This window comes from Sinocyclocheilus grahami, unplaced genomic scaffold (genome assembly GCF_001515645.1).
Source record: "Sinocyclocheilus grahami isolate Dianchi unplaced genomic scaffold, SAMN03320097.WGS_v1.1 scaffold1455.1, whole genome shotgun sequence".
Taxonomy (NCBI): domain Eukaryota; kingdom Metazoa; phylum Chordata; class Actinopteri; order Cypriniformes; family Cyprinidae; genus Sinocyclocheilus; species Sinocyclocheilus grahami.
The window spans coordinates 46,208-58,713 of NW_015506634.1; the positions used below are offsets into that span (position 1 = coordinate 46,208).

Here is a 12,506-nt window from a genome sequence, read left to right on the forward strand (position 1 = left end):
TAGCCCGCCGTGTGTGACGCTGTGTTTCGTTGTGAAAGCGAAACTACTATGTTTGGTCTTCCAAAAGAGGACACGGCTAGAAATCAGTGGTTAAGTTGTATTTACAACACTGTAACAGAACACTTCAACCCAAATATTCAGATGTGTGCAGCGCATTTTATGGAGGACTGTTTCCTGATCCTGGGAGAGTAGACTACAATGCCGGCTGTTCTGACTCAAAGACTGTAAGTACGTTTTTTTATATTTAAAGGATTTGCCACTGATGATTCAAACGTGAGTTTTGAGCAGTGTAGAGTAGCGCTTGTAGTTCGTCATTTCTCCGATCAGAAATGCAGACATGGTTTTATGTTTACGAGGCCCGATGCAATGCAGTGCGTAAAAAGACAGTATAACTCATTATAATCCGTAATTATGTCCCCACTGGATGCAACAAATGCCTCGTTTATAATGGGTTTTAATGTTTTTGTCTCGTCGCTCCGGCCGGACAGGTCAGCACAGTATGGTGAGGGGCGTAACATTTCCGTCACACGCTTGAGGTATTCGGCCAATCACAATGCACTGGACAGCTGGCCAATCAGAGCACACCTTGCTTTTCAGACCGATGAGCTTTGTAAAAATCGATGCGTTTCAGAAAGGCGGGGCATAGATGAGAAGCAACAACGTACAGTATGTGGAAAATAATGTGTTTTTTTTTACTTTAAACCACATAAACACATTTCATTACACCAAATACACAAAATAATGTTCTTTTTAGCAGCATCATATGACCCCTTTATAAAAAGTTAAGCTATAATCAGTGATGTTATCTGCAGTGTATGATGACTGAATCTCTTATTTACATCGCATGTACATCTGCACTTTGTTGTTTCTGATGAGAGAATTTGCCAAAGTGCACTGACCAAAACTTTTGCGTATCAGCGATGTTAATATTCAGTAAAATCCCCATAGAAATATTAAAGAAAAAATCTTGAACTAAAATCACAAAAGCACAAATATATATTGGTTTGCATATAACTCTTCATTTGTATGTTAATCTATAAGAGTTTGGGCTATTTAATATTAGGATTTTGTCAAAAATCCCCCACCATGGCCCCGCCCTGCAACATCAAGCCCCGCCCCCCAGATAAAAGATGTTCCCGCGGCTATGTAATATGGTATTTATTTGATCATGTATTTTGTGCTTGTGTGCTTTATTTTTATCTGTATCTGATAATGTAACACACACACACACAGTTTTTGTGTAAACATAGGGGTGTCAAACATAAAACCTGTGGGCTGAATACAGTCCACAACATTTTCCATATAAAATAAATAAAACATTATTTTGAAAATTAAATAAGTTTATTCGCTACAATATTATATTTTAAATTTAAAGTGGAACAAATTGCTCATTTATTTGAGATACACCAGACAGCTTTGGACAAGCTAGGGGTGTGCAATATTTATTGTCTGCTATAATATCATGATTGTTGTTTTAATGACCAAAAAAAAAAAGCCTTCACTGCAGGATGAAACCTGTAATAATTCAACATATGATATGGAGGCAAAAATGTCCTGTAAGAGTGCCATTTTCCAGAATATCAGTGCACTCACAAATGAATTGATTTTATACAACAGTTCAGCAAACAAGATGTCAGTATTAAATGAGTTATATTTTAGAGCCAATATTGTTAGTTTGTTTTTTTCTGTTTTGTCAGCAAAAATAGTTTTAAACAAAGCCAGAACATCTCTGAGCAACACTGTAGTGTTTTGTTGCAGAATTCATCTGTTTTTGAACAAATGGACCAATCATAAAGACAGTTGTTTTGTTTCCAAATGAATAAACTCTTATGAATTAATCTTTTTTAATGTGAGTCAATGAATCACTCATTAAGACCACTGCCTGGGGGTTATGACAGGCCTAAACCAACCACGGTACTAGCTCAAAAACACACTGTAAAATACGGTCTAATTGTTATCAACAAATTACCTAAAAATATAGAGAGATCTTTTATTTATTTAATTATTTTGGTATCGCACACTTTAAACATAAAATGAGCTAACATTATCTACAAAAAATTATATTTCTTGTAAATTATACTGTAGTTAGTATGATTAATATTAATTTAATTGTGAGCAAACTGAGGTTTAATAAAAGGTAATTCAGGCTGCATAAGGGGACATTTTCTTCGATCCGACCCTCAACCTAAAATGAGTTTGACACCCCTGGCATAAAGGAAATGTTTTTTAAGTGCTCTGTAAAGTGCTCCTTTTTTCCCAATAGCTGATTTGTTGGGTGTAGTGTATTAGCAGCAATATACATTAAATAAATCAATAAATCCACTGCTCTCTTGTCTCCTCTGAGGCTGGGACTCTAAACAGTGTTCTGTGCTCGTCTGTGCATCCAAAGACAGAACAGTTAGCATGCTTTGCGCAAACTTTCACCATGGCATTAGAGCTGGTACATCGTTGTCACTTGTGAAATCAAAATGACGGCACCGTGGGTGAAAACTTACAGATTAAGGGGCGGTAATATTATAATGAGATCCCTTTGCCACGTCACTAAGGGAGCGAAATCTGACGCACTCGATTTCTCAGACGCTTGCAGAAAAAGGCATCCCAAAACAAAGTTACTGGGTTAATCTTTTTCAGGTTTCCTTGGTTGGTAGATGCACCGGTGACCTGATTATAGCACTTAAAACCTAGAAAAGTCAGATTTTCATGATATGTCACCTTTAAAGAAATAACTTTATTTTCTCTCTGTTTTAGCTCAGTGCAGCAAAAGATATCAGAACCAGAGTCCAGCAGTGTGTCTATGAAAAGACACACATCTATGGATCAATCAACAAGTTTGAGTGGAGATGCACGGCCTGGTCTCAGGTATAGCATGTCTGTTTTTGTTTGTAAGGATATGATACAGAATTTATAAGACATTGTGCTTATTATTGCACTCATATAATAATGCTATTTTTTTTATTTTACAGCCATGAAGTTCTCAACACATTTAAATCAAATCTGATAAAGAAGTTTGAGTGTCTGTATGAGGAAACAGCGATGCAGAGAAACCCATCACTGCTGAATGAGATCTACACAGAGCTCTACATCACAGAGAGTGAGAGTGGAGAGATCAGTAATGAACATGAGGTGAGACAGATTGAGACACAATCCAGGAGAGCAGCAACAGAGGACACAGCCATCAAATGCAATGACATCTTTAGAGCTTTACCTGGACAAGACAAAGCCATCAGAACTGTGCTGACAAAGGGAGTCGCTGGCATTGGAAAAACAGTCTCTGTGCAGAAGTTCATCCTGGACTGGGCTGAAGGGAAAGAGAATCAGGACGTCCAGCTCATATTTCCACTTCCTTTCAGAGAGCTCAATTTGATGAAGGACAAAAAACTCAGTCTTTCAGGTCTTCTTAATTCCTTTTTTTCCAAAACAAAAGAAATGGAAATAGCCAGTGATGAATATAAAGTGTTGTTCATCTTTGATGGTCTGGATGAGTGTCGCCTGTCTCTTAAGAGCAAAGTGAAGCTGTGTAATATATCTGAATCAGCCTCAGTGGACGTGCTGCTGATGAACCTCATTGTGGGGAATCTGCTTCCCTCTGCTCTCATCTGGATCGCCTCCAGACCAGCAGCAGCTGAACTCGTCCCCTCTGAGTGTGTCCATCGGGTGACAGAGGTACGAGGCTTCAATGAGCCTCAGAAGGAGGAATACTTCAGGAAGAGAATCAGTGATCAGAGTCTGGCCGACAGGCTCATCTCACACCTGAAGTCAAACAGGAGCCTCTTCATCATGTGCCACATCCCAGTTTTCTGCTGGATTTCAGCCACTGTTCTGGAGAATATGCTGAGTCAAGCAGAGAGTGGAGAGATTCCCAAGACTCTCACTCAAATGTACACACACTTCCTGCTCCTTCAGACCAACATCAAACATCAGAAGGACTATGAGAAGAAGGTGACAGATGAAGACATGATCCTCAAACTGGGGAAAGTGGCTTTTCAGCAGCTTGTGAAAGGCAACCTGATCTTCTATGAGGAAGACCTGAGAGAGTGTGGCATTGATGTGACAGAAGCATCAGTGTACTCAGGATTGTGCACTCAGATCTTCAGAGAGGAGTTGGGCTTGTATCAGGGGAAAGTCTTCAGCTTTGTTCATCTGAGCCTTCAGGAACATCTAGCAGCTCTATATGTGCACTTCTCCTTTACAATCAAAAACAGAAATGTGTTTGATCAAACCAAACAAAGTCTGTTACCTAAGATTTTTAAGCAGAAGAAATATAATTCATTATCTGAACTGCATCAGAGAGCTGTGAATGAGGCTTTACAGAGTAAGAATGGACATCTGGACCTTTTCCTGCGTTTTATTCTGGGTCTCTCAGTGGAGTCCAATCAGACTCTCTTACGAAAACTACTGACAAGGATAGGAAGCTGCTCCTACAACAAAGAGGAAACAGTTCAGTACATCAAGCAGAAGATCAGAGAGAATCGCTCACCAGAGAAATCCATCAATCTGTTTCACTGTCTGAATGAACTGGGTGATGATTCACTGATGAAGCAGATCCAGGATTATCTGAAATCTGGAGAAATAAGAGAAACCAAACTCTCCTCTTCACAGTGGTCTGCTCTGGTTTTTGTGTTGCTGACGTCAGAAGAGAAGATGGATGTGTTTGATCTAAAACTGTTTGTTGGAAAACAACATAAAGCAGATGAAGTTCTTCAGAATCTGTTACCTGTGGTTAAAGAGTCTAGATCAGTTCGGTAAGTAACACTGAAAACAGTGTCACTCCACTTTCAAACCATGATCACATTTATCATTTTAAGATGTGCTGTTTTTAACCAAATTAACAAAATAGGAAAATCTCTTAGAATCACATTTCTGGCAGTGAGCAGGAGAGGTGAGACACACTTACTAAACCAGCTGGGAAGATTTTTGTGTGGTCTGTGTGAAAGCTGGATGATTGTAGAGGTCAGTGTGAAAGGTGAAGCTGAAGGATTGAATGTGACGGAGGTCAAAACTGACAGCAAACAGATTTGTCCTCTAATGATGTTGATATGTATATTTTACTGACTGTTTGAATTGCATTTGCCCGAGTATGGTTCTCGGACATCGTGTCCCTTCTTGACGGGTCTCCATGGAGGATTCCGATCAGGAGGGACCTTCTGACTCAAGCGGATGGCATGTTCGTACATCCTCGCCTGGAACTTTGGAGACTATGGGTGTGGCCTCCGAGGGAGCACATCTCATAGATTCCGGTCTCTCAACTGAGGTTGTTGAGACATCCTCCACTCCAGAGCTCCTTCCATGAGGAAACTGTATTCCTTGAAGTGGAAACTTTTCACTTCATGGTGTGGAGATCGTCTGCTGGACCAAGTTAATTGCCCAGTTGGTTCAGTGCTGGACTTGCTGCAAGAACAATTCTCTGCAGGGTTGACTCCTTCCACTCTAAATGTGTACGTGGCGGCCATAGCTGCTTACCACACCCTTTTGGACGGTCTATCATTAGGAAGAAATCTGTTGCTGACAAGTTTCCTCAGTGGTGCTTTGAGGCTGAGGCCTGGCATGGGATCCAACTGTGGTTCTGGAAGGACTTAGTAAGGCTCCCTTTTAACCTCTACAGGAGGTTTCTGAGAAGTTTTTAACACTTGAGAGTGTTTCTTCTTGCCATTCCCTCTCTCAAGAGGGTTGGTGATCTACAGGCCCTTACAGTGGCTGCATCATGTCTAGACTTTGCACCTGGGATGGTCAAAGCATTCTTGCACCCAAGGCCTGGTTATGTGCCTAAGGTGCCCACTCAGATTCCGCGGGTGGTAGTGCTTCAGGCATTCTGCCCTCCTCCCTCTCGGGAGCCAGACCAGACCAAGCTTAATTTAGTGTGTCCAGTGCAAGCACAGTGTAACCTACGTCTACGCTGTGGAGAAAGTCTAAGCAACTTTTTGTTTGATTTGGTCTGCCCAAGAGGGTTCTCCCAGCGGCCAAACAGACATTAAGCAGGTGGATAGTTGAAGCTATCTCCCTGGCTTATGAGTCCTCTGACTTCCCGTTATATTTGGGGGTCAGGGCCTACTCTAATAGGAGCATGGCGGCCTCGAAGGCCTTCTCATCTGGCGTGTCTCTACACAATGTTTGTGAGGCTGCGGATTGGTCTACCCTGCTCACCTTTTTCAAGTTTTATAACCTAGATTTGGGAACTACTCCGAGTGCTTCTGTCTTAGATGTGCGCATAGTCTTCACACTGGACAGGCATTCTTCAGTATGGCGGAGTTGGTATTCTCATTTCCAAAGCATTTTCGATGCAGCTTGTGTTCCTGAAGGGGAACGTCCCTAGGTTACGCATGTAACCATAGTTCCCCGAAGGGAACGAGATGCTGCGTCGCCTGCCATACTTCCTGCAACCCTATAAGCACTTGCTTCGACTTATCAGAAGCTGCCGCTGTTTACTCCAAAGCATCCTGGTCTCCGCGTCACCCCACCCGTGACGTCTCGCCATTCTATTGGACTGATTTCACATGTGCTTTAGGACGTGTTCCCAAAGTGTTTTCGATGCGACTCTTATTTTGATGTTCTTTTCATTCTTTTGTGTCTGAGTTCTAGTTTCCTGTGTTTATTTCCTGTCTCCTTTATTTCCTTGGTTCCTAAAGAAGGTTCCCTTTTTTTTTCCATAGCTACTGATTAGTTTGTCACCTGTGTCTAGTTTTTCATTATCTTATTTTATTTATATTCTTTGGTTTCTTCAGGTCATGGTGCATGTTTGCCAGCTGATTTGTTTTGTTTTTATTTTCCTTTGTTTTTGGAATCTTTCGGAAAATCATCTTTGTTAATTTAAATAAATACAAACTTGTGCAACTGGATCCACTCTTCCTTCCCTGCCTTGCTGTAGCAGGTGTTATGTGAAGAATTGAATTACTGAAACATTTAAAATCTAAAGAAAGACCATTTACTTTTGTTTTTAATGTAGCTGTTTGTTTTGTTCTTTACACAGGTTATGTGGATGTGATCTCACTGCTCAGTCTTGTGAAAGTTTGTCTTCAGCTCTACAATCCTCTAACTCTGTCCTGAGAGAGCTAGACCTGAGTAACAATGACCTGAAGGATTCAGGAGTGAAGCTTCTTTCTGATGGACTTAAGAGTACAAACTGTCAGCTGGAGATTCTGAGGTTTGTAAAGCTTGCAATATAATTTCATATAATAATTCAGCACAGCACTATATCAATTTACATGTGAGCAGTTCATGATCCAGTGTTTTCAGTGTATCTCTGCATTTGAATATGCAACATGCATCAAACATTTGCGCTTTTATTTGACTGGCCATCTTAATAATTTTGACCTTGACAATCACTGTTAGAAAGCTCAGGCAGACCAGCTTAAAAAAGGAATGTTTTAAATGTTTTTGTTATCCAAACAAATATCCAATACGTGCGTAATGGAGTGCAGCAGAGCAGCATGAAGAATACCAAATATTGACATCAGTATCCTGAAGTTACAAAGTTACCATAAACTCTAGTGTTAAAGGCACAATATATACGTTTTTTTTAAATTAAAATATCCAAAAACCATTAGAACAGTGTTATATAGTTAGTTGACTTGTGTACTTACATTATCCCAAATGTTTCCAACAAGAGAAATAAGCCATTTTAACTAGTGTAACAGACCGTGTCATTACGTCGCTTGCCAATTTCCGTCAGTTCATAAAGACTTTGTGAATGATTCAGCCATTCAAACGAATCAATTGAATGAATGATTCAGTGATAAAATCAGTGACATGCCGCCACCCACTGGTGGATTTAGTTTCATTTTTAGTGTATAATTTCAGTTATTTCAGTCATATTTCTGTATTCAAAATTTTATATGTAAAACATTAATCTCCACATGAATGTAGGAATTTAATTGCACTCATGCTACCTCTGAGCCTCATTAAACATCTGAAAAACATCTGAAATCTCTGTAGTACAAATAAATGTATTAATACTAATTTCATATGATTGGTAACTTATTTGTCTTATTCTACTTCTTATTATATTGCAGGGGTTAAAGCAAAAAATAATCTTTTGACTGAAAATTTTTCTTCAACCAAACCCCATTCCACAGCCATACCTGTCACACACCAAGTTTAAGAGCAGCTTTTTTCTTCTTGTAATTAAAAATTTAGGAGCACCTTCTGATCAATAATCAAAAATTCTGATCAAAAATTTGCCTTCCTAATACGAGGTGACATTTGACTCCTTAAAGTGACTTACAGGAGTATTTTCTTTTTACCTTTTGTAATGGCATCATTTTCATCTGTCAAATTCAAAAATGTATGTTTATAATCTTTTTAAAATTTCTATTTAAAACAATATGTAGAATAAGACAGATAAGTTACCAATCACATGAAATTAGTATTAATAAATTAATTTGTACTACAGAGGTGGCACAGAAGAACACAAAAGTGGCTTGTAGGTACATTTTCAGACATTTAATGAGGCTCAGAGGTGGCATGAGTGCAATTAAATTCATACTTTCATGTGGAGATTGTTTTAAATATAAGATTTTGAATACAGAAATATGATTCAAATAACTGAAATTATATGCTAAAAAATGAAACTAAATCCACCAGCAGGTGGCGGCATGTCACTGATTTTATCACTGAATCATTCATTCAATTGATTCGTTCGAACGGCTGAATAATTCAGGAATGAAGCAAGTGACTGTCTTTATGAACTGACGGAAATCCGTCGTAGCGACGGAACTTTAATCCCTGAACACCATTGATTTCCAGTTTTATTTTGTAGAAAACATGGAAACAAAGACAGTTTAATATGTTATGCTTTTTATTAGACAGGTGATGAACACACAGAGTAGCATTGTAATAGAACTTCCAACACACTTGAATATATCTAGTATGATAAAATAGTACTGCTTTACCCCACATACTGTAACCTGGGTTTCAGGTTTTGTTTCATGTTCACTGTTTTCATGTTTTTTATTTTGTTTTATTCATAGTCATGGTCCCTGTCATGTGTTTCCCTTGCCCTCATGTGATCCTGCTATTGGCTGTCTAGTTCATATGTCTTGTTCTCATTGGTTGGATTGTGTCATGTGACCCATTCGTTTGATATTGTCCTCATGTTTCATTGTCCATTGTCTATTTTTTTTCCCGTGTAATCCACTGTTTAGTGAGTTTGTCATGTTTTTCCCAAGCCTAGTCTTGTTAAGTGTGTTTCTGCTCACTTTTGGATTTTTTAAAAAAACTGCACATGAGTTCTCCATCATACTCCCCTTCAGTGGGACTTCGTTACACGCATAACTGGAAGGAGTGGAAGCAGTCGACAGTGACATAATAAAAGCTCCGCTGCTTTCGAGCCGTGTGTCGCGCTCGTCTCTCATTATCAATCGCACCAGCGGCCTCATTCCGCTTCCACGGCTTTCAGCCCCACCCTGCTTTATACTACAGTGATGTTAACAAATCTTTAATATGTTAGCGCATCCATGAACATAATTTCTGAGCAAGTCCCGTCAGATTGCGTTAACTGTGGAGATTAAGACAACAACTCCCATAATTCCACACTATTCATGGTAATCACAGCGTCATCACACTACGTCTTTGTTTCTTGTTTGTTTAGAATATGCGCCCTATAGCGGTGAAAATTACACACTGTGCCTTTAAGGCACCTGACTCACTATCACTTAGCTGAGAGCGCACTGTGTTTCTCACACACACAAAGAGAGAGAGCAAGTCTTACACACCACACAGAATCGACATGCTACATGTAAATAACATTTTTTTGTTGTATTTTCCTGTCAGAATTACATTTGGATCAATTTACATATAGGAATTACATACTTTGGAATTATTTAGTCTTTAAGAACAAACATGAGCCGGTTTCATCGGTAGTGGGTGGAACACTGGATAGTGCTCACCTATTACAGTCCCTGTGTTATGTCATTAATCCAGCAGTTCATCAGACCTTAGCATGTTTCATATTGTTATTAGTAGCAGCGTTTTTACTAGTAGTCATAGGCGGAGATCCCAGTGGGGTCGGGGGGAACAGAACCCCCCCTTATCTGAGGGTTGTCCCCCCCTAAAAATATGATTAAAAACCACGCTGTGTATTGTAAATAATAATGTTTTATACTTTAAATAATTGTGTAAGTAGTAAAACAACGCAAACGGGGCAAAAATGCGTTTTAAGTTTAGAACAGGCAGAGCAGGGTTGAAATGAGCAGTGAAAATTGGACAATTGGACAAAGCAAGATTATAAGTCAGGCTTGAGTGACAAGCGCAAATCGAGAGCAGATACAGAGCGAAAAATCAAGAAAGAAAACAGGCCAGAGGCCAATAAATGTCTGCACTGTGTGCAGCTGGCACGTTGAAGGGAAAAACAAAGACACGAGGGAAACACAGAAATGAGAAAACCGTGATCAAACCCACTTCCTCACCATTTTTAATTCCAATATGTTAATAATTTGAAAACAACAACCACGAAACAAATTTAGCTAAACCAATAACATGTAGAAATAAAATAATAATAATTAAAAAAAAAAGATTGACTTGTTCACATGACAATTAGACATCATAAACAACAATCTTTGTCACTCACTTAATGCGAAGGTTGGTGTTTTTTTAGCATTTACTAAGCTCTGTATGTCAGGCTGAAGTGAAGAAAGTTGCAAGCGGAGATCAGCCTTGATGTTATGCTTATTCTGGTATTTTGTCTTGAGTGCCACCAATGCAGAAAATCCAGCTTTGCATAAGTATGTTGTCAGAAATGGCATCAAAAATCTCAGAGCTTTGTCAGAAAGATTGGGATACTCGGAGAGAGTATGAATCCAAAAATCTAAGATTTTTGAGAAAACTTTCATTTTAATCACTGTGTTTATTACGTTTGAAATATGGATATTTTTCTTACAAAAACGCATGGATTCACTACAGGAGGCCTTTATTCACTACTTTGTGCTTTGTTACTACAAAGTCTCGGCCTTCTGTCAATTTTATGATAAAATACAAACAACAAACGTCTTTTTACGCTCTTTAATTTGTAGTGAGATAATTCGTCTCAGTTCAAGCTGTATATGAATCAATTATATGTTCTTCTTTAATATTTGCAGCACGAAATAAACATGAATATTTGAATGCATGTTGAAAAAAATCAGAACAACTTAATACAAATGAATGTCTCATGAATCGATCAAACAGAGTTTTTAAAAAAGTCAAAAGAATGATGGATGCCAGACTTTTTTTTTTTTTTTGAAAGGTAGGCCTATGGATGGAATTTTCACATTATATAACATGATTTTATTATCGTAATTTTAAGTTTATTCTTAAAATATTATGACGTTAATCTTATTTATATAGTTATTTGTAAATGCGGCACAATTTTTGGCACATCAGCCCAAAAAACAAACAAACAAACAAAATAAAAAACAAAACAAAAACAAAAAAAGTTTTCAGAAGTTTACAAAAAAGTAAAAAAAAATAGTGAGGGGATATTTGAATTATTTGTTAATAAACTAATGTTTTAGTTTGTCAATGTTGCAAAAAATTTATTTGACGAACCTGACTAGCCATCCTCATTGGTCATGCCTTTAGAGAGAAATCAATCTTTACGGATTACATAATGAAAGACTTTTTGTTTTCGATTTGAATTATTTAGTTTTAAAATAGTAATTTAAAGCATTTTATAGATATATTTATCATGTCGGTGAAGAGCTCCTGCTCAAGACCAAGACGACAGAAAGCGCATCCTGTTTGTTTTCCTTATTTTACAAAACCACAAGGTTTTGTTGATATTGTGAGTGCACACAAATACAAGTAGACCCTTTGCAGTTACGAATGATGTATACTCTTATGAGCAAAAATGACGGCGTATTTTTAAGTTTATGCTGTTATTAAAAATAAAATGCAAGTGCTGGTGCTGGCGCCTCCATGTCCTGCAAAGCATGCTTCAGCTTCCACTCTCCGCACAAACTATTGGATTTGCACCTAACAGCGCTCATTTATCTAGGTTAAATGCTTAAATTAATACTGTGAAATGCATGAAGTGTTTTATGTCTGTTTATTTTAGGCAAGTCGTGTTGGTTTAAGAAGGCTAAATTGATCAAACATAATGCTCAACTCACTGTCTGCCGCTGCCGATTGGTCGTTCCTTTAAAAAACAAAAACTTGAATTTAACAAACATAAAATGTTCCAAACATATTTCTAAATTAACTTAATAAATAAACAAAAAGAAATATGACCACTTTGCTATTAAAAACCAAAATTGAACTATTTTAATAGCTGTGTAATGGGGAAAAGAGAGAGAAAAAAAAGACACAGGATCCAGTCGGACTTGGGCCGAGAATTCTCATAAAGCTGTTGGACAAGGGCCGGGCCCGTGCAGGGCTCTATTCGTTCCCTCGTTGCCCACAAACTGCCCGGGACCATATGCGCCTGCATACCCTGCATAACCAGACGCTACACTACTGATCTTATTTGTTCATAAAAGTTTTATGTTTAATATAAGCGACTTTGTCATTGTAGCATTGTTGATGTTGTGTGTGTGTGT

General features: G+C 38.3%; 1 protein-coding gene across 1 annotated transcript in view; it reads left to right on the forward strand.

Moving 5' to 3' along the window:
• Positions 1-12,506, forward strand: part of LOC107570416 (protein NLRC3-like) — a 34,529-nt gene that overhangs the window by 13,341 nt on the left and 8,682 nt on the right. The window contains exons 5-6 of the mRNA XM_016256647.1: positions 2,964-4,742; positions 6,965-7,138. Of these exons, the coding sequence (XP_016112133.1) occupies positions 2,964-4,742; positions 6,965-7,138 (1,953 nt within the window). The remainder of the gene's footprint in view (positions 1-2,963; positions 4,743-6,964; positions 7,139-12,506) is intronic.